This window comes from Solanum dulcamara, chromosome 10 (assembly GCF_947179165.1).
Source record: "Solanum dulcamara chromosome 10, daSolDulc1.2, whole genome shotgun sequence".
Taxonomy (NCBI): domain Eukaryota; kingdom Viridiplantae; phylum Streptophyta; class Magnoliopsida; order Solanales; family Solanaceae; genus Solanum; species Solanum dulcamara.
This window is the reverse complement of record NC_077246.1, coordinates 46707082-46730642: the sequence shown is the minus strand read 5'-3', so window position 1 is coordinate 46730642 and position 23561 is coordinate 46707082. Positions and strand designations below refer to the sequence as shown.

Genomic DNA, 23561 nt, shown 5'->3' with positions numbered 1-23561 from the left:
TTAATCAACAATTATTGACCTGAAACAAATTTCAAACTAGTTTAGAAATTTAGTTATAGAGAAATTAAACAATTTACAAACAACAACGTTGAAGAAATGCACATTTACATAGAAACTTTAATAAGGAAAAGAAGTACAAAAATGTCTCAGAATCTCATAGACAAATTGAGGCCCCTTAATCGTTATGTACTCTTGATTTTGTAGGATTAAGCGGGTAAACAGATCGAAAGCACGATCCAGGACATCCATCTCCTTTTCTCACAGCTTTGAGTACACAAAGAACAAGAAGAAAAACACTGCAATTTCGAAAGCAGCCTTACAGATGTATACCCAGAGGCGAAGGTTCGGCGGCCTAAAGCTCTGTAGAAGAGTTGGAAATTGTATACCTAGAGGCGGAGGTTCGGCGGCCTAAAGCTCTGTAGAAGAGTTGAAACAGCTAAACCTAAAGTCTAAAGAGGCGAAAGACGGAAGTAGTCACAACTCACAAATTTGTAGAACTCTGTAGAAGAGTTAGGGCTTCTACTTTAAAAGTTTAAATGGCCTGCCTATTTAATTAAATTAGTTAGGCCTGTTTAATTAAATGGGCTTGACCCTTATTTTAGGTTTACAAATAAAAATTATTAATATTATACATATTTTATATGTTTAGGGATAAAATATATTAAAAATATAATAAATTCTTAATGAATTAACGATTTACCAATAAAAACATTGAGTAATCCATTCCCATATCAATAAGTCATTAATTATAAAATTTAAATCCATTATCCACCGACTAATTCAACAACCCATCCAATAACCCGGACGGTCTTGAACAGCGCTACACAGCAATATAAAATCAGCTCCCTGCACAAATTTCCCTTCCCCCGCTCTGGCCTTCTACTTCATCCTAACTAACAATCAGCTCTCCATTTCAGAAAACCTCAAACCATTCATCAATGGCTGGTGTAAACAAACGAAAACGAGGAAGAAACCCCAAATCAGATCCCCCTTCAACACCAGACATCCCAACATCCACGGCCCCATCAACTTCACCCCACATTGACGACGTCGTTTTCTCAGTCAGCAACGTTGAGCTAATCGACCCACTTCCTTCTTCCGCTTCCCACCGTCCTCGCCGTGGGAGGCCTCGCAAAATACCCGCTCTACCCGAGAACTCTAACCCCACCAACCCCGAAAATGGAAAAACCCTAAAAGTCACCTCCCCTACACGACGCTTAATTGATAAACCCAATGGGGTAGCTTCTCTTATTTCTTCTGAGGGTACTAGTATAAATGCTTCTGTTGCTAGGGTGGTGCCGGTGATGGATGCTGTAGTCAAGGTGTTTTGTGTTCACACCGAACCGAATTATTCCCTTCCGTGGCAGCGGAAGCGACAGTATAGTTCAAGTAGTAGTGGGTTCGTTATCAAAGAAAGAAGGGTTCTCACGAATGCACACTCTGTTGAGCATTACACGCAGGTTAAGTTGAAGAAGAGAGGGTCAGATACCAAGTATGTAGCAACTGTGCTCGCTATTGGAACTGAATGTGATATTGGTGAGGTTTCATTTGAATCTAAGTATTGTGTAATGGAAATTACACTTCTCCTGGGAATCCATAATTTGAATCATTAATTCTTCTCCCTTTGTCCCTTTTTGCATGATAGTGTTTGATTCTATATGGGGTTAAGGTGTAAATTAGTGATGGTGGAAAACAATTACAGTAATGGCTGAAAAATTATTTTGATAGACTTGTCAAAGTTCAAAATTTCAAGTAGTAGTTTAATGATTTTGTATTTTTGGAAGTTGTATAAAAATGTTATGGTGTTAAAACATTTTGGGACATTCAGAATAGGAAGTTTCATTTAAGTTGAGACGGAGGGAGTAGGTTGTTTAGATGGGGCCTAATGATTACGCTCAAATGATATTACTGCCACCAACGTGAATTAATACTGCATCCTGTGCTAGGTTTTATGTAGAAGCTTCTGGTAGTGAATCATTTTTGTTAATAGTATTCAATACACTGCTAATTTGGAATTTGTGGTGCTGCAGCTTTGCTTACTGTGGATGGTGATGAGTTCTGGGAAGGGGTCTCACCTGTGGAATTTGGGGATTTGCCAGCGCTGCAAGATGCTGTGACAGTAGTAGGTTATCCAATTGGTGGTGACACAATCTCCGTGACAAGTGGTGTTGTTTCACGCATAGAGATATTATCTTATGTTCATGGGTCTACTGAACTTTTGGGGCTCCAGGTATTCAATTTTCACTGATGAATTATTATAATGTTCTTTCCCAATTTGATGATCCAATCGCTCTTGTATCTGACAAATGTTCTTAGTTTACAGATTGATGCTGCTATAAATTCTGGAAATTCTGGTGGGCCTGCTTTTAATGATAAAGGAAATTGTGTAGGTATCGCATTTCAGTCCCTTAAACATGAAGATGTGGAGAATATTGGTTATGTCATCCCAACACCTGTAATCACACACTTCATTAAAGACTATGAGAAGAATGGAGCATATACCGGTAAGTCTACTGGTACTCGTAGTCATTCATGTATTTATCAACAAAAAAAGTTGTAATTATTCATGTTGGTCACATCTGTCTTATTTCATTGTAGTCATTCATATTGGTTACAACTATAAGATGAATGTTGTCGAAATGCAAATGTTAACTTGAATGTGCAGTCATATATGATTGAATAAGATTAGAAATGTGTCATTTTCGAGAGTGTGTGCAATAGCATACATAGAGCATAAATTAAAAGGTCACTTCAGACGGGTTTTCCATGTCCTATTTAGAACTCAATTTGCACCAATTTGTAAGTGCATCATATGATAATTGAAGGTGGTAAAATAGGATGAGGTAGACTTAGAATCATACTCGGGAAATTGTCTCAAAAAGCCTACAATGCTGAAGTCAAGGCAGAAGATATACGTAGCTAAGAGTGGAAGCATCTCCCCCCCCCCCCCTTAATGATAGTCATGGAGTTTGCATAATCATCAGCTTCATCGTGCCCCTCCAACTCTTTAGAGTCTTGGAACAATTGTTCTCCTTCTTCTGTTTGGCGGGCATCTAGTATTCTGGAGTTCCTTTCGTTTTTCTGGGATGCTCTAGTGTTAGCTTCTATTTCATATGTAATTGAATCACACCACCCTATCAAGTGCGGGCTCAAGTTGTTTTGTAATTGAAATTGGGCCTCAGATGAAGGCTTTGGGCCTGCTATCTTCTTATTTTCCCTTCATTAATTGGCACACTTGATTTTAAATCTCCCTGCTCCCGGTCACCTTCTAGTATTCCAACTCCAGATATTCATTTGAATTGAGTGTTAGGTTTTTCTGGTTCCATGTGACTCTCTGTCTCATTAGCTCAACTGTCACAACTATTGGCTTCCTTGTGTATCTCTATTACCTGATGATCCTTCAGAAGGTTCATCTTCTTTCCTTCGCTAGCTATAGCCATGGTTGGTGTCTCGCTCCATGTGGGTATAATAAAAATTAAACCCCTGTCTTCAATCTCTACTTCTGGGAAACACATGTTCCATCTCCTTTGACCTTCGTTCTTGCTCATTTGAGATGGTTTTTGAGAGATATTTCTTCCTCTGTTTCTATCCAACCGCTGTTCGCCAATTGCCTTAAAAATCTTTTCTGCCCATAGGTGAAGAGGAGGACCCATGGTTCTTACCCATGTTTACTCTCTTTCTTGATTACTCGTACAACAACCAATGACTAGATTTCACTATTCCAAGTGGATTTTAGCTTTTTTCCCAACTCCATTCCCCCAGAAGAATTTGTTCTATCATAAATTTTGTTGGACACTCAAATAAGAATGGATTATCTGCCATTTCATAAATGTTCACCCCAAAGGCGTTCTTCCAACTCAAAACAAACAACCTAACATCTTACATCTGAAAGTGTTGGTTTTTTCTTTCATCTCTTTGTTAAAATGGTTCTCAGTAGCTATTAATTTGAATCAAAAGTGTTTTTTGTTAATTGCAATGCCTCTTCATCTAACATTAAATGTAACTTCTGGGATAATAATGAAAGATCTGTGGTCAACTTTCTACATGAACAATACTTGCTAATCTACTGAACTTGTTGTATTTCCTTGAGCAGAAAAAAGTGCATGTTGATCCTTCAATTTTCACGTTTTTGTCTATGCTTTGTTATCCCTTGAAGCTTCCTAACATGAATATCCACTTCATTGTTTTCGGTGGAGGAAATTGAACCACTAAACACACTAGCTATAGAGGATGCGATAGAGGGGGATATGGACGCAACTCTTTGGGTCCATCAACACATAATTATATTGAGCAAACAATTTGGGATTTGCTTCGGTGGCTGAAAAAGAGGTCATGCCTCTCTTCAAGAAAAAAGACAGGAACAGGCAAGTAATAAGACAAGAGCCATCAGACATGGGGCAGAGATTGCAGCAACATCTACAACAAAGAAGAAAGGCATGCAAGAATTAAAAGGGTTGGTGTTTGGCATAAACTTCGAAAGCAACTTAGAAATAGTGGAAAGGGATAAACCATCATGGATTAATGAAAATGAAAGCAATTTCTTGGAATGTGAGGGGTTTTAACAAGTGCGATAAGTAGCCTCATCCATATGGAAGGTTGATATTTTGTGCTTTCAGGAGACAAAGAAAAGGTTTAATAACTATGGGGGAATGTGTGTCTGATATGCTCAATTGGAGGCAAGTGGAACAAGGGGGTGGGGGTGAGATAGTGGCAATTGGAATGTACTCATTGTCTTGTAAGCTTAAATGTCAATCACAGTATCTCAATTGGTATATGATGGTTTTATGCTCCTAACTGCAATAGGGGAAGGTAAGAAGTGTGCGAGGAAGTTGGGTCTGTGAGTGGACTGTTCAATCTACCGTGGTATCTGGCTGGAGACTTTAATGTAGTTAGATATCCCTTGGAAAAGAGTAGCTGCAATAGATGCACCAGAGCAATGTTAGAAATTTTGAGTTCATTGATGATATGGGGCTGATGGAACTATTATGGGAAAAGGGCAATTAACATAGTTTTGGGGGATAATAAGGAAATAACATAAAATGTTGATAGATTTCTGATTCCAGAGGATCTGGATGACATGTTAAGAAACACTAAACAGGAGATACTAACAAGAGTTTGTTCTGACTATTCCCTAGTGTTTCTAAAATGTGGTAATTAGGAACATAACAAATCATACTTCAAGTTCGAAAATTGTTGATTTGAGACCTAAGGTTTTTGTGACAGAATACAAGAGCAGTGATCATGTATGGACATTGGAGGCAGGCCAAATTACATACTTGTTTGGGCAGCTGTAAGCTCTTATAGAAAATTGAAGGAATGGAACCAAAACAACTATGGTGATATGGAAAAGGAAAAGAATGACATTGTGAATAGATCAATAAGCTTGATGACACACAACAAAGAAGACCACTTACTGCTAATGAAGTTTCCAAAAAGGCAAACATGGTCACGAATTTTGAAGAATACACAAGAAGGGAGGAAATAGCATGGACACAAATATCTAGGGAACTTTGGCTTAAACAGGGAGATAAGAACAACAAGTTCTTTAGTTACCAAGTTCCAAAAAAAAAGAACAAGTTCTTTCAAAGAATAGCCAATGCACACAAGAGAAACAACTACATTGATAAGCTGGTGGTGGGAGGTGAATTCATTGAAGAACCAAAGAATATATAAAGGGAGATCATACATTTTTATCATACTCCATGTTCTGATGCAGAGGAATAGAGATCTTCATGTATTATGATCAACTATCCCATATTTCTAAAGATAACAAATGTAACTTACAAATAATTCGAAGGAGAAGGAAGTACTGGAGTATTTAAAACTTTGTGCTGTGGACAAAGCTTCTTGCCCAAATGGATACACTATGAGATTTTTCTTTCAATGCTGGAGGTTAACAAGGCAAACGTGATGCCTGCAGTTTCGAACTTTCATTCAATGGAGATGTTTGAAAAGAGCTTCATGCTACTTATGTGGTATTTACACCTAAAGAGAGTGGTGCTATAGAATTGGGAGACTTCAGATCTATCAACCTTATTGGGAGTTTCTATAAGCTAATTTCAAAAAATGTTAGAGAAAGACTCAAGAAGGTGATGCATAAACTACCGAACACTCAAGAAATGACATTCATAAAAGGTAGACAAATAATAGATGCAATTTTGATTGCGAATGAATGCCTAGACTCTAGATTGAAACAGAAAAAACCAGGCATGATGTGCAAGTTGAATATTGGAAAAGCATATGACCATGTGAATTGGGTATTCCTTCACAGAATTTTGTAGCAAATGGGGTTTGCAAGTGATATTCTACACGACCTTAGAATAACTTAACTTTACGTTTACCTTAGTGAGCGAAGTTGCCTAACGTGTTTCAACTGAAGAGGTAAAAGCAGTAAAGTAAGAACACAATAGTTAACATGGAAACACCCGACTCAAAAGGTGTAAAAATCACGACCTGTTCCCCAACAAGATTTTCTCCCAACTTTAGTAAATGAAACAAGCCTTACCACAAAACGATTACAAACTATGTAACCTAAGGAAGAATAAATTAAACCTTATGTTATCACACACCTCCTAAGGTATGTGTTCCCAAGTCTTTCAGTTACCTACAACTTGAAGACTATGTCTCTACTTTAGTTTATAACTCACTGAACTATCAATACATCAAATCACAAACTCAAAGAAAAACTCCCTAGAACATAAATTCTATAAAAGGACTAGGTTCTTCAATGAGTCACTTCAAGGTTCAGCAACACCTTGGTGAGGCCAATATGCCAATTGCCTTTTTTGCTATGTGAGTGCTTAAGTCTTAAGAGACTCTTCCCCTCTATTTAAGCACTACGCCCACAAAGTTTCATTTCACACAAACTCCTTGTTGAAAACAGACTCTACTATCAAAACAAACTCTGTTGCTCTTGAGTTTTACTTTGAGTTGGACTCCTCCTTCCAACAGACTTCTCTCTTTTTTAGTGTTGTTGTAGGATTCGAACTCCTTCATTTTTGACTTATTCACCTTGAATCACAGTTATCCTTTCCTAGATTTCTGCACTTTTTTCTGTATTGATTTCATATGCTAGACTTGAAAGTATACTAGATCTTAGCTACTCTTGACAGTGTATCTTTGAACCACGTTGACTGACATGTTTCATCTGTTTATGTTAATCATCAAAACTTCATAACTGAACAAATTCCCCCTTTTTGATGATGATAGACTACTCTTGCTTGTGCATTCGTTTGTATTTGTAGACAATTAAACATCATAACACTAAGGCCCTGTTTGGCTCTAAGTTCTCAAATATTCTTGGCAAGTTATTCTTGGGGGGATTTTGGTGAAATTGCACCATGCGTTTGGCCCTAAGTTTTTTTAAGTTTTGGTGAAATTTCAAAAAATATTATTTTGTACCTGTAAGTTCTAAAAATTATTAAAAATATCCATAAATTTGTGTTATCATTTTATAATGAACATGTCCCGTTAAATTTTTTTTTGTAACATAATTGATAACAATCAACAACAACAAAATAACATTATATACAATACATTAATTTTCATTTAACATATACTTAGTGATCAAAAATTAAGAGGGTCGGTGAGTATTTTTATAGATAAGTTTTATTTAAGAGGAATTAATTGGAATTAATAAATGATTGGTGTTTTTATAAAATATAAAAGTTTGGGTTATTTTTAAATTTTTAAACCTTACCAAGTTCCCAAGTTCTACTTTTGTTTAGAACTTGGGAACTTGGGGATTTTGCCAAAAATATTTGCCAAGTAATGGCAAATTGTATGGACAAACACAAGTTCTCAAATATTTTTCAAGTTTTTCCCAAAAACTACTTGGGGCCAAATGCTAGCTAAGATGAAACAAGTTAGTTCGTGGGTTATAAACATTTCACAACCTTTCTTCCCCCTTATGGCGTCATCGAAAAGATAGGCCTGTTAAGAACTTTGCCAAAGATATAGTTATAACCAATTCATTGCCACTTGGGCTATTAGTAAGATTAGATACAAAATCAGACTTAGAACAAGCATAAATACGTATTAAAATGAACATTAGCCTGAGTAAAGCAAAAAATGAGGATAATTTCATTCAACACAAACAGAGAAGCCTTAAAAACTTGCAAGATAGATCCTGACTAAGGTAAAAACATCAATGCATAGAACAACTGAGCATAGACAAAAGACAAGGACAACACAACACGAGGGCGGGGGGGGGGAGAGGACTAAGAAGGACCAGAAGCAAAAGGGATCAATTTTGTCAACCTACAAATCATATTCACATGTTACGCCCTTTCCCTTGCAAGAGTGGCTTCCAATTCAGCAATCTTTGTCTCAAAACCATTCTTTTCAATCTCATAGGCCTCTCTAGCAGCATCGAAATCAATAGTCTTAGCATCCAAAGCTAGTTGCAGCCTTTGAAGAGGAGTGTCAGCACAACACATAGAAATAGGAAGAGTGAAATGGTTCACTATCCCTAAAACATCTTTTGTAGTTTGGAGAGTCTAAACCTGCACAGGGACAGAATAATCCTCAAATATTTGGGCAAGCCATAAGGCAGAGCATGACCACATCTATCCTGAATCAGCACTCTTTGCATATGTTTGATAATCAGGCTACATAGATTGATCTAGACTTTAGTGTCTAGGAGTTCCATTAGAGTTAAATCAAAAAAGCTAGCCTCAATTCGCCGTTCCTTCCTAGGCATCAACACTTTATGGACAACATCAAAGTATAGTTGATGCAAAGGGGACATCTCCCTCTTCAGAATACGTCGATGCTGAGACAGTGCAGAATTGCCTGTGAATTTCCGCGATATAGCAAGCGCCGAAGCCATGTTATCCAACGGCGGCCATTCATTTTTGACATAGTGATCTCAACCCACATTTGGGATATCCAAGATTCGAGCGATATCCTCAGCCAACAAATAGATAGATTTCCCTCGCACAAAGGTAGAGTAAATAGAGCCCTAAGCAACCCCTCTTCCATAGAATTCATACATTTCTAGCTTAGCAAGTTTGTGCTAAATATCACCTTGTAGAAACAACTTGGTCCACCCTTGGACCTCCAATTTTTCAAGTAAAAGTATATTTCAGGACCACCAAAACCAGAAATAACACGCCCTCAAAGAAGAGATCGTTTTCGAAGGTTAATCTCTACTTGAACATTATAGCTCTACTTCAATTTATAACTCACTGAACTATCAATACATCAAATCACAAACTCAAAGAAAAACTTCCTAGAACATAAACTTTGTAAAAGGACAAGGTTCTTTAATGAGTCACTTCAAGGTTCCGCAGCACCTTCGCGAAGCCAATATGCCAATTGCCTTTTTGCTATGTGAGTGCTCAACTCTTCAGAGACTCTTCCTCTCTATTTAAGCACTATGCCACAGAGTTTCATTTCACACAAACTCCTTGTTGAAAATAGACTCTGCTATCAAAATCAAACTCTGTTGCTCTTGAGTTCTACTTTGAGTTGGACTCCTTCCAATAGACTTCTCTCTTTATTAGTGTTGTTGTGGGACTCGAACTCCTTCAGGTTTGACTTATTCACCTTGAATCGCAGTTATCCTTTCTTAGATTTCTGCACTTCTGTCTGTATTGATTTCATACGCCAGACTTGAAAGTATACTAGATCTTAGCTGCTCTTGACGGTGTATCTTTGAACCACACTGACTGACATGTTTCATCTGTCTATGTTAATCATCAAAACTTCATAACTCAACAGGAATGAAATGGTTTAGTTTGTAATGCCCTGAGTCTACACCCTAACCCTGGGCGTGGCTGACGCTCAAAAACCATTGATGGTACCAAACAAACCCTTGGATTAGCTCACTACAAAGCGGAAGACTTAACTTGATACAAAAGTATAAACGTAATGAGCATTTCAAGTACTTATAGTATGAACTCATAAAATAGCCTGACAATACTCTAAATGTGTAAAGGCAAAGTTTAAAACACAATCTCTGAAAATATTGAATCAACACTCTACTCCGTCTATGAAGCCTTTAAAATACCGTAGATAGGTACTGGGACAGGCCCACAACTACCTCAAGGAATTAATAATACTGAATAAATGAACTAAAGAAAGGAGTTCCTCCAAAAGCTAGCTCTCACCAAAAGTTGGGAAATATGCTCTTCAATGATACACCTGTTGAGGATCTCTAACACCTATATCTGCATCATAAAATGATGTAGTGTCGAAAGATGTTACTATATGGGATGTACGATATGTAAAACGACTAGATTAATAAATAACTGAAAGATGAATACTCATGCAAGAAACAATGAAATTAACTCGACTGAAGTAAAGCATGCAAATATAATAAAGTGTCAAGGCTTTACAAATTATAAGTTATGAATGCAACTCAAAATTAATTAATATTTTCTCTTTTCAGGAGTTTTTCTAACCGAAAACCATCACTATGAGCCTCGTGATGATACACCGTACTGCTCACATCGCCAGAGCCATCCATTACCTTGTCGGGATAAGGGACGCAATCTCAACTTATGAATCCATATCAAAGTCCATATCAGAGACTATTAGGCTTGGTTTATTTTGTCATAAAAGAAAGTTGGAGTGAGGAGTCGCCCGAACTAATGGTACGACCCTATCATGCGCTGGCTACGTAGTTTATGGGATTTGAGTTATCTAAGGTCTTACCCAAATCAATGATCAATACTATTCCCAAAATCATACAATACTGCTCATATAATAATGTGAGTAGGATACTCAAAATGCATCTCATTTAGTCTCATTGGACTTTACTTTGATTAACTCAACTCTTTCTCAAATTCTTTATTCTCTCTTTTTAAGACAACATGCATTTGGGACTGCTCGTTTTCCCTATGACTCATTCTCAAAATATCAATTATGCATAGTACTCTAACTCATTTAGACTCTGAAAATCATGCATAAAATCAATAATGTAAAACTCCATGAACTCAGGTAATGTAATGCACTTGGGACACTCATGTTCCCTCAAAAACTCTTCTTTTACTCGAAACATGAAAATACTCTCTTTGTTCTAAAACAATGCGTAATAGTAAGCAATGTAGTAACTCAATTCGGGTCCACATGGAAGCAAGCATGAACAACAACTTAAGGAATTCGAATCATAGGAATATTCACAATGTCAATAAATATACAAGTGACTCCACGAAAGGAAATTTTGACTCATTCAAAACTCAATACAATTTGGACTAAAACTCAGACTTAAACTTTTCATTGACGGAATTGAGATGTAGGGCGCAAGGACGAACTCAGTCCAACGCTATGAGTAGCCTTACATACTTGGAAGAATGATGTTTTTGGCGAAACTTGATGAACTAAAAGAGGGCGCTTGTAGAAGTTTCTACGGGCCGTAAGAGCTCTCTCGTAGAAACTTGGCACACTTAAGGAGCTCACTAGAATTGCAAGGTTTGGATCTACTGATCCCTTCTACTGGTCGTAGACCCTCTTACAGATCGTGGACCCTGCTCGTAGAAGTGTTCTGAGATAGTCTTCAGGACTTGGTCTACAGGGCCTTTTACGGTCTGTAGGAACCTCTATGGATCATAGGGTCCCTTCGTCCTTTACACTAGGATGTTTCTAAGTTTCTGAAACTTTTCTATGGGCATCACCTATGGTCCGTAGGAACTTCTACAGGCCGTAGAACCCATCCATAGAAGAGTTATCAGAAACCTAAAATTTCACTTAGTCTAGAGGTGGATTATGAGTCCCACCTACGACCCGTATCTCCATCTATGGTCCATAGGGGCCACTCATTGTTCACAGTTCAGAGGACTTTTCTCACTTTCTCTTGGGCTCTTATGGACTGATCTAAGAATATTTTGGGGTGTTACATATGAGGAAGTGACAATTAATGATATAATATCGAAATGCGGAAAACAAAATCCTAACTCCAAGAACAAGAAATAAAGATTAAGGATAGAAAGCAAGACAAAAGATAAGAATTAATTGTCAACAATAGCTATAGAAAGATAAAACCTCCAATTAATGTGACCAAATCAAGCACCTACACTATAAGATGAACCCTTAGGAGGAATCCTCTTGCAAGCAAGCAATCTATCGAATAACATCAAGCAACAATGGCCATAAGCTCCAACTCTCTCAAGAGCATCACTATTCAAGTGAACATCGATAATCTCCAAAATAATCTACCTAATAAAATGTCTTAGTGTAGTATTTATACTAAGCTAGGCTAAGGATAATTATTTCAAAAATACCCTTAATGACATGAGACTTCTTAGTTAACAGGGCTTGTGTAAGAAGGGCCTTTTTCTTCATTGTACTTCCACTTTAACATGTTCTTGTGCTTCATGCCTTTCAAGCATCCTCCAAGTCTCTAAATTAGTGACTCAATGAAAAGTCTACGAACTCCTTAGCTTGCTTTGTGTGCAAGAGTTTGATGAAACTCGCCTTGCATCAATTAACCATTTGTTTTACATTGCAAAATGATTAGTCAACTATGGGATATGTTCCTAAATCTTAGGGTGTTAGGTGGACAATGCTAGACAACATTGTGGTAATGCTAGCAAGCTGGAATGAAGGGAAGGTTGGCAACATAGACAGATGGAAAATTGTCTTAGCAAGCATTTGGTGGACAATATGGAAGGAGAGGAATTCTAGATGTTTTGAGGATACAACCTGCATTTCATTGAAAATTAAATCAAATTGTGTTCTTCTTTTTGGGTTTAGGTGTAAGTTTACATAGATATCATGTTGTAATTTTAAAAGTGTTAGAATCCTTGTAAGTAGAACAATACTTATGTTAGTATCATTTTGTCTTCTTTCATCACTCTATTTCAAAAATAAAAAATAAAAAATTCTATTTCAAAAAATTGGATGCAATCATACCATCACTAACACACCAGATCCCATCAGAACTCCGAATTAAGCATGTTTGGATGAGAGTAGTACGAGGATGAGTGACCCTCGAGAAGTCCTCGTGGTGCATCCCTTCCTTTCCGAACCCTACACGTGGGATTACACTGGGTGTGTTGTTGATTTCAATTTTTTGATTTCCAGGACAAGTTTGTGTTGATGTGTGTGTCTCTTTCCGTATACATACATACATATCAAAAAAACAACAACCAAGCATTGCAAGTAACTGACTTTGTATGACAACTAGTTAGGATTAAGATTTTTTTGGTTGTTCTTATGTTTGTATTACAGTTGGTATTTGTCGAGGGTCTTTTGTTCTTTTTAGATGCTTGTTTGTTTATAAATATCCAGTCTTAGGGAACTCCTTTTGCCTTCATAAGATTAAAAAATTAGTATTGTATAAAATGGATCCGATAGAACGGAATGGATATAAATGATGATTCATGTAACCAACGACAACTACTTTCATTGGAGTGTAGTCAATTACAACAACAATGACATACCCAGTGAAATTCCACAAAGTGGGGTCTGGGAGGGGGAGGGGGTAGAGTGTACGCAAGCCTTACCTCTACCTCTTGCAAGTAGAGAGACTATTTCCCAAAAACCCTCGACTCAAGACAGACATAAATATGATACAATCGAAGATTTTCAGATAACAAATCCGGGGAACCAAAAAAAGGTGCAACAAACTCAAGAATAACAAGCATATGAGCAACAAGTGGACACAAAATAACAAGCTAAATTGGAGAAAGAAGAGAAATACCGACCTTAAGCGCAAACATAGGGCAGGTCCTAATTAGAATAGAGACCACCGAATTCAACAAACGCTACCACCAGATCTGGACACCAAGAAACACACATAAGAGATCTTTGAGGAACAAAACAAGGAGGAGTAAATAGGAAGATGAATGGAAAAACAAGAAAAACATCAAGAAGCTGAAGGGAGAATACAAGAATCAAACCTTCGTTGATTGGAGGAAATAGATCGACACATTGGAGCTTGAAAAATCTGCAGCCAAATTGAAGAAGAAGATTTGAATCTGCCATTTCAATTTGGAAAGATACTTTGACATTTGTTTCTTTTGTTTTAATCGTTAATTTAACACATGTACAAACATTTATTTAATAAAATTGTCAGTGGGACCTGGACCCACTGACTTTAATTTTTTTTTTTTTAAAAAGGGAAGCAAATCAAAGTGGTAATGGAATAGAAAAACGACAGTGAAGGAAACATGACAACTAATAGGAAAGCAGTGCAAAACATATATTCAAGGAACCGCAACATGAACAATATGGTGCGACCACCTAAATGTAGTAAACAACATATACCAAAAGTCAAAGACTACATGAATATGCTATTACTACGACAGACACGGTGCTCTATAATACCATCAAGCTAAAGACTACAAGAATAAGTTAATACTAAGACAACGCTAGACTACCTACTAACCGTCTACCCTTATGTGTGACCTTCACATCCTTTGATCTAAGGTCATGTTCCCCGATAAGCTGAAGATACGCCTTATTTTGTCTAATCACCTCTCCATTGGCCAATACTTCATTGGCCTACCTCTGGGCTCGATGGAGAATGATTTATTCCCAATCTTTTCTGATAAAGTTATAATTATATTAAGGGAAAAGGGCCTGATATACCCTTCAACTTTGTCATTTATAGTTGATATGACCCTCGTTATGAAAGTGACTCATATATAACCCTACTGTTACACAAATGACTCACATATACCCTTTTCCTCCGACGGAAGTGAAATAATTAATTTTAAATTTAATTTTTAAAGCTTTTTATTAAAAAAATAACATATAAGGGTATATTTGATCCCTCTCACACATAATTTATCTTTTTGACTTTTTTAATTCAATGGCTAATTTGAATTTATCATTTTGATGGTCAAACATATTTTTCTCTCTACTTTTCTTGTGAAATTTATTATACATGCCCAAATTTTTTTTATAGATAAAAAAAACTAAATTACAATATAGAAGTAAAAAAAAAAATTAGTTTTAAGTTATAATATAGCTGCAAAAGATAGTTTTTAATTTTTTTTTCTTACTTTTTTTCGTTCACACTTAATTTGTTTTAGTTCTCTTATTTTTACACTAAAGAATGAAAGAAAAAATAAAATAAAAATTAGAAACTAAAATAATGATTATCAAAGAAGTCAAAAAATTATTCATGTGTGAAAAAGAGTAAATATACCCCTAAACTTTTCTATAAAAAAATTCATGTATGGATATAATTTTTTTTTTACTTTCTCAAAACAAAAAAAAAACCATACATGAATTTTTTTTTAAAATTAAAAATCAAAAAAGCAATTTTTTCACTTTCTTTAGATGAAAAGAATATATGTGAGCCATTTTTGTATGGGGTATATGTGAGTCATTTGTGTAATGATAGGGGTATAAATGAGTCACTTTAATAACGGAGGTATATCAGCTCTAAATGACTAAGTTGAGGGGTATATCAGGACCTTTGCCTTTTTATTAATCACAATAATAAAAGTGCTATTTTCATTAGTAATTTTTTGTCTTATAAAAAGTAAAAAAAAACCATATAGATAGTAACAAACGTAGAGAGTACTAACATGTTTTGATGTATGGCTACCATTTTTTGTATACAACTTGTATACTGGAGTTTTCTTATTATATCAATGTATCCATTACTTTATTCGAAGAAAAAAGAGTAGAGAATCTACTGAAGGTCTGAAAGATATAGTTCTTTACAAATCACAAATGATCTATACTAATAGGAACCTTGTGGATCCACCGAAAACTAACTAGAAAGAAAAGACATGCTCTCATCCATACAAAACCAATTTGCACATTCCACAAAAACTCATGTGTTCCTTTCCCTCCCGAGAACCACGATAGATGAAGGGGCTATATCCCATGCTATACAACTTTTTCACATGCTTGATTATAGAAGCTAATCAGACATTGGCCACATCAGGCCAAATAAATTAAATACCATTCACCACAACCAACTAGCAACTTGGCAGTGTAGACACAAGTAGTCCATGTTTACATTCAAACGTTTGCACATGAAACACCAGCTAACATATATTTTCTTTTCTTTTCCTCAAAATATCAGCTGTATGAATGACATAATTGCAGCCAGTTTTATGAAAAAATGTACTTTTTCCAAATATTTGGTGAAGGATTTCAGTGAAAATAACTCACTTTCACCTCCCTTCATTTTCCAAGCATGTGGGTCCAACGGTGTATGTTCTGCTTGTAAAGGAATACCATGAGGTATTTGAACCTTTATACCTTCCTATCTGATTTATATCGAATCTCAAATACCATCAACACTGTTACTTACAGATTTGTCTTATGTACAAGGACTAGGCTATGATCTAACTGAATTTATTCTGTTGACTTTATTGGCTTAGAGATTAAAATTCTCCAAGTTCTTTTTAGTTTTGTAATTAATCTTCTGACATATAATGGGGTTATCAATTGAAGGTCAGTAGCTGAAACTTCCCTTTTTTTGGAGTACGTCTTGTAATAACATCTACTCCTTTATTGCGCAATTAATGTAGCTCAAATAAAGTGTAATTTTTGTGTTAGTTCTTTGAAGTTTATCTCATAGCTGTTAAATGGTGTCGGTAAAATGTCTGACAATATTGTATTGGTAAATATCCTCTTCTTTGGGTTGATTACTGTTAAAGTAACACAGTAGGGTGTTCAATTGATCTTCTGAAAGGTCTTTTTCCATTTTTATCTTTCTAAGACACTGATAAATAGCTAATATTTTTGTGGAATACTAGCATTTGCAGATGCTCAAGGATACATTTGTGATGAGCTTAGTTCCTACACTTCTTTCTCTTTTCTAGAATTATGTTTTTACTATCTTATGTATGCTGAAGTTCCTCAGACATCAGTGTATAAATTTTAAACACGCAAATGTAAACTTTTGCTGACAGGTAACAGAACTACAGAAGTGTCCAATCAAATTTTATTTTGGATTAAAAAAGAAAAAAATCTAAAGGTGAGGCGGAAGAAATATTAGGAGCTACAAGTTTTTATGGTTTACTAGTTTGCACGCCTTGCATTTTCGAGTAATTTCATACTCAATAAGGTGCATATGTGTGGGTGTGTTTCAGCTACACAAATTTTAAGATTGCTTCAAAAATGGATCTTGGGCCTAACTAAACCCTAAAAGCTAGCTTATGGGGAGAGGATTTTCCAAGTCCATACAAGGAGATCAGCCATCCCCTTTTCATCTGATGTGGGACTCTTAACACTCCACCTGACAACCAAGGCTTGATACCTGGTGTTTGCGCAATTAATATGGGGGCCAGCATCAGTAAAAAATAACTGGAAAGAGTCCTGCTTTGATGCCATGGTAAATAAATGGATGTTGGACCTAACTCAATCCTAAAAGCTAGTTCATGAGGAGAGGATTGCCAAGTCCATATAAGGAAACCACCCATCCCTTTTTCATATGATGTGGAACTCTTCCAACACAGACTTATAATTCACTAGGGATTCTTTGTATAACCCAAAGGTTAAAGTTTTATTTATGATCACAATTCAACTGTAGACTTCTCAAAAATTCCTGAATTGTTGATCTTCTTGTACGGTAGATTTTTACAAGTCTTGTACTGGAGATAAATGCAAGAAGTTATATTTTGGTGGGGTCAGATGTTACTCTGAAGTTGAACTGATTTTTCCGTAGTATGCAATTAATGAGGATTATCTGCTGATCTGCATATTCAACAAGGTTATGATGCTACCTTATTAAAAAATAAAAGAGAAGTCAAAGAGCTTTGATGCTTTCAAAACGAATTCCTGACTTATCTTTTTGGTGTCATCAAAAGTTGATACAACGAGACATTGCTAAGTCATGCATTTCAACTATAAACGAGACATGGCTAAGTCATGCATGTCAACTATAAGAAACAATTTAAAATAAGAAATATGGGATAGAATGAGTGTCGTAGGTGTTGGTTTTTTAAAAAGATAGGGCAGCAAAAAAGATTCTCTCAATTTTTTAATTAAGCATAATAGGGCTTTAAATAGCCAACTTAAAATGAAAATCTGTACAATTTGAAATTCAAAATAACCTAAAATATCTCAACAGCTTAATTAAAATTCAAAATTCAAATTTACCTAAAACTAAACAACTTATTTTGCTAAAAACTACTGTAGTAACTAAAAGCAAATTCAACACTCCTCATTTGCTTTAGTTATTGCAATTTTAAAAAGTTGCTTTTCGATTTCTGCATCTACTGCTTGTACTTGAAGATTGTTTTTAAGCTTGCACACTTTTGTAACATGACTCGCTTGTTTGCAATTTCCACATATTGCATCAGGTCTCCACCAACAAAAATTTTCTGAGTGTTTTTTTTTGCAGTATTTGCAAAGAGGATTCTTGCCTTTTTCTTTTCTGTTTTGTGCTTAAAGAGTCAGTAACATTGTCTTGTCTAAAGGCTTTTCTTTGCTCTTTTGCTTGAAGAACATCAACAGAGATGGTAGAGAGATCTTTAGGATCTTCCAGAAATGAATTTTTAGACTCGAATCTCTCTGGAATTGTCACAAGAATTTTTTCTACTATTCTGTTATCTTTGAAATCCTCACCAAGCAACCTAATTTTATTAACAATCAAAGAAATCTTGTCAGAATACTTAACAATAGTTTCATCCTCTTGCATTCTAAGAGATTCAAAATCCCTTTTCAAATTCAAAATTTGCATTTGTATGACTCGATCACTTCCTTGGTTTCTTTTTTTAGTTTTTCCCAAGATTCTTTTGCTGTCTCACAAGAAATGATTTTAGAAAAAATCGAATCCGCAACTGAATTTTGAATTATAGTTTTGGCTTTGAATTTTTTTGTTTTTTCATCCGTGTGAGATTTAATCTGAGCAAGAGTAGGATTTGCAGGGAGAGGTTGTAAGGGTATATCTTCCATCACCACTTTCCATAGATCATAAGCTTCAAGATATGATTTCATTTTTACTGACCAAATCTGATAGTTTTCGCCAGTGAAATTTTTTGGGGCATTCAATGAGAGATTGCTGCTTGCTATTTTTTAGGTTAAAAATTGCCTGTGCATTGAAAAAAGCACGAATTGAAAATAGCCTTGATGGGTTAAAAATGGGTAGCTCTCATGGGTTAAAAGGGTAGCCCTTACGGGTTAAAAAAGTACGGTAGTTCTTTGAAAGAACTCACAGATCCCGTAAGGTCAATGAAGCTCTGATACCACTGTTGGTTTTTTTAAAAGATGGGGCATTGTTTTTTTTAAAAGATGGGGCAGCAAAAAAGATTGAAAGTGTCTCTCAATTTTTTTATTAAGCATAATAGGGCTTTAAATAGACAACTTAAAATAAAAATCTGCATAATTTGAAATTCAAAATAACCTAAAATATCTCAACAACTTAACTAAAATTCAAAATTCAAATTTATCTTAAACTAAACAACTTGTTTTGCTAAAAACTACTGGAGTAACTAAAAGCAAATTCAACAGTAGGTTACTAGCCACCAGCGATGTAATAATGTGATACAAAAGAATACCTTTATGCTTGATGCATGAGAATCAGCTCTTATTTTCTCATGATGTAGTTTGAACTTATGACTACTTTTGACAAAAATGGACAGGCTACTATACAAGATTAATGCCCGTTTGACTGTTGTATTTTTGTGATGTCTTTTTGGCATATTATCATTATTTTCATTTTGCCTCAGGATTTCCCATTCTTGGGGTTGAGTGGCAGAAGATGGAAAATCCAGATCTGCGTTTATCAATGGGAATGAAACCTGACCAGAAAGGTGTCCGTATAAGAAGAATCGACCCTACTGCCCCAGAGTCGATGATGTTGATGCCATCTGATGTAATCCTAAGCTTCGATGGGGTTGATATTGCCAATGATGGAACAGGTTGAAATGCTAACTGTGCTTGCTTCCTTTCATGCTTTTTTAGTTGACTTATCTCACCACCCTTTCTTCGCAGCTGCTTACAATTTTTACTTTATTGACTAAAAAATGATCTGCTTGTAATTTTCCAACCTAAGCTCTGCAACTAATGCAATAAGTTTGATTATCAGTTGTTGGATTTACTGTTAACTCACTCATAATTCTTCCTTTTTTTTTCCTGATGTTATTCTTGTGTTATTTATTCTAAGTGGTAAAAACATTCATGTTGATGACCTGACTAAGCCTGATGGCAGTATTAAAGAGACCTTCATATTGGATAAGGTATTTACAGGAGAACTTTGTCAACTGGTTTGTATTTGTACTTCTTGGACTGTGTTTCCATTCCACATTTGTTTTTCGGAAGACAGTGAATATCTTACCTGGTATTTGCATGTAGAATTTCCGGCATCTTTTTATGGTTCCTAATGGTTCAACCCATTTGGAAGAACATATTTGTTAGTCGGAGTTGCATGATAATTACATATATTTATTGATACTCTGTTTTTATTAGCTTTATGTGTTGTCACTCTATTCAAGTTAAATATGTTGTCTTTAGATTTTATATTCTATTGACAGTTCATATGACTTCCTTTGAGTATTTTCAGTTCCATTTCGGCATGGAGAGCGTATAGGTTTTAGTTATCTTGTATCCCAAAAATATTCCGGTGACGGCGCTGCAGTTAAAGTTCTTCGTCGTAATTCTGAGATATTAAATTTCATCATCAAACTTGCAACTCAGATGAGGCTTATTCCTGCTCACAACAAGGGGAGACCTCCATCATATTATATTATAGCTGGGTTTGTTTTTACAACTGTATCTGTTCCATATCTTCGTTCAGAGGTACACAAATCGCTTTGGCATATTGATGTGTCATATCCCTCACATCATGAAAATCTGCACACATCATTCTAAGATCCATGTTACTCTGTTTATTAACTCTATACCACTGCCCTTCTCTTATGATTCCTTGTTTGAGTGACTTTTCTTCTCTATTTAATTTTCATGATCAATGTTTGTGATTGAACTGAGTTTCCTTCAAGTTTCTTTGCTTGTAGTTGTATATGTTGGAGTTTATGTGGCTTATTGCCACTTCTAGGGGACTAATGCATGTATACTGAAGTTTATCATACCTTCTAGAATTGGCTTGATGGCGTCATGAGTATTCTTGGTGGTATTATCAAAGTTTATGTACAAGTAACAAGATTACCTTCTAACTATCATAAAAATTTCCTAGCTCATCCTGGGGTACTAGGGTCCAAATCTTAGCAGAGGCAAGATATATTTGGGTGATTTCTTCCTATCTGCTTAATTTGGTGGGTGTAATTGCATGCCTCATGCTGATGGAAGGATGGGAGGATGAAGATACAAGGTGGACTCTTGTTTAGGTGCATGTCTGCACACAAGTTGGTCCAGACACCACTATTATTTAAAAGAAAATTTTCTTATAGCTCATAAGTTGAATGACATTTTTCAGAAATCCCTAATTCCTATGTGATTGAGAGCAACATTGTTTATGATTAGGATGTAGAATTCTTAATGTTTATATATTTGTAATAGATTAGTTTGATATAATTTATGACTAGGATGTACAATAGGTAGTCATAAGGCTATATAAAAACCACCCACGTGCATGAGTTAGCTGAGAAGAGAAAACATAACGAGTTGTATTCTTATATAATCTTCTTCACTATGCAATGAGGGTTCTTATCATATTATTGTTGTCAGTTTTTGAGTTAGTGTTTTAGCGAATGCGTAGATTCTACCTTTTTTACTGCCAGAGTACCAGTGTATAGAAAACAACATGCTCTACATGGCCATTTGCGTCACTCTTTTCACTGTTGTGCTTAATAGTGATTCATGGGTGCATACAATGCCTCATCATTTATTGCGATAGTTCTATTGTCTAACTCCTCCTATGTGCATAACCAGTATGGAAAGGATTATGAGTACGAAGCTCCTGTAAAGCTATTGGACAAACTCTTACATGAGTTTCGACAATCACCTGATGAACAGATTGTTGTGGTTTCCCAGGTTATGCCTCATCTAAAAAATCATCCTTGAGAAGCTGCAGGATTGTTGTATTGAAGTAGGATCTGATATTCTGCTTCTTTTGCTTTTTGAAATGTTTTAAGGTTCTTGTTGCTGACATTAACATCGGATATGAGGAGATAGTTAATACTCAGGTTGGTGGCAGATGCAACTCTAAATCTTGATATCAGTGTTTCTTAATTGGGCTGTCAAACAAGACTTCCATTGATACCATCGTCCTTTGCCTATGGGGTTGTGGCTTTCCGGTCATGTTCTAGGTTCTTGCTTTCAACGGTGAGCCTGTAAAAAATTTGAAGAGCTTGGCCAGGATGGTAGAGAAGTGCAATGATGAGTTTTTGAAGTTTGATTTGGAATATCAGCAGGTATGAACTTTCTGTTGCTCTGGTGTTTCTGAGAGATCTGTGGCAAGATGCTATATTAATTCTAGTTTGTTTTGTGCAGGTAGTAGTCCTTCAGACAGAGACAGCAAAATCTGCAACATCAGACATCCTTACTACACATTGTATTCCTTGTGCCATGTCCGAGGATCTCAGGACGTAAATCATTTCAGCAAAGTCAAATCAAAATTCTTGTTGCCAGCATGACAATATTCATCTTTTTTCTTTTTGCCCGCCATCTTTATTTTGTCCTCAGTATTCTTAGTTTCATAATTGATCTGTAGCCAAGCTGGTGATTTTTGTAGTATTTCACCATCAATGGATGGTAAATAAACCTAAGGTGTTGGTACTCTGATGCTTACAAGAATTAGTAAAGGGTTGTACCATTTGGATACCTTTGTCATAGCTGTAGAGCAGTCACATGTTGCCTCATTTTTTTTTCTTTTGGCTTATACATGCGTACAGAATGTGATCACATTCTCAGATGGAGCCTGTCAAAAGGAGAGTACACATTTCTTTTGATCGATATAGCAATCTTGTTATCCGAATATGGGTCAGTGCTCAGGAGACCACCACAAGTACTATATATATTCCACTCAAAGGATTGATGAGATGCACACAACTCGCGAATAAGAGTTAGGACAACACTTTCAATGTCCTGGCCACCACAAGTGCTATATATCTTCCACTCAGAATTGATGAGATGTGCACAACTCGCTTTAGGAAATATGATTCTAATTTATATTCAAGTGAGATGCTTCACAGTACAGAAATTAATAGCATCTAAGCACCCATCATTTGATAAATTTCTATTTCAAGATGCCATGTCAAAAGGGGTAGTTGAGACAAAATTATCGAGTGATAAGATTGAGTATTGTCCCACAAAGACTTGTGATTACCATTAATTAAATTAAGAAAAAATATTTATCTATGCACCTTATATATCTATATTTACTATTATTCTCTATCGTTTATAAAAATATTAAAAATCACTCTTTTATTCTCTCTCCAACTATCTGATACATTCCATTACTCCTTCACAACTATCCTAATTTTTTGCCTAATTTCAAGCCATCAGGGAAGCGGTTTTATTTTTTCAATTTCAGTTCATCTTCTTTTCAAATTCGAAATTCTAAAAAAGGTAATACAATTTCTCCATTCTCATTCAACTTCAATTTCATCTTTTTTTCACTGTAATTTTTTCTTTGCTTTTATTTTTAAAACTTTCTTAGTTTTCATCGACATTGCTTGATACATATGGATTTTGGTCCATCTTTTAGTATTGGTCTTACTCAGTTAAACCAACATCAAGGAGTACTCGTT

General features: G+C 35.7%; 1 protein-coding gene and 1 pseudogene across 1 annotated transcript; both read left to right on the top strand.

Annotated features, from left to right (window-relative positions):
- Window positions 1-811: 811 nt before the first annotated feature.
- On the top strand, window positions 812-22632 carry LOC129869983 (protease Do-like 9). Its single transcript, XM_055944530.1, has 9 exons — window positions 812-1536; window positions 2031-2230; window positions 2324-2504; window positions 19584-19775; window positions 20417-20652; window positions 21742-21843; window positions 21945-21995; window positions 22119-22223; window positions 22303-22632. The coding sequence occupies exons 1-9, from the start codon at window positions 939-941 to the stop codon at window positions 22399-22401; spliced, it is 1764 nt and encodes a 587-aa protein (XP_055800505.1). The 5' UTR covers window positions 812-938; the 3' UTR covers window positions 22402-22632.
- LOC129871800 (5S ribosomal RNA) lies at window positions 12842-12958 on the top strand (annotated as a pseudogene).
- Window positions 22633-23561: the final 929 nt, after the last annotated feature.

Coding starts and splice junctions, on each gene's coding strand:
- LOC129869983 (XM_055944530.1), top strand. CDS start 939: ATGGCTGGTGTAAACAAACGAAAACGAGGAAGAAACCCCAAATCAGAT. Junction 2,231..2,323: donor CTGAACTTTTGGGGCTCCAG/GTATTCAATTTT, acceptor CTTAGTTTACAG/ATTGATGCTGCTATAAATTC. Junction 20,653..21,741: donor TTCCATATCTTCGTTCAGAG/GTACACAAATCG, acceptor GTGCATAACCAG/TATGGAAAGGATTATGAGTA.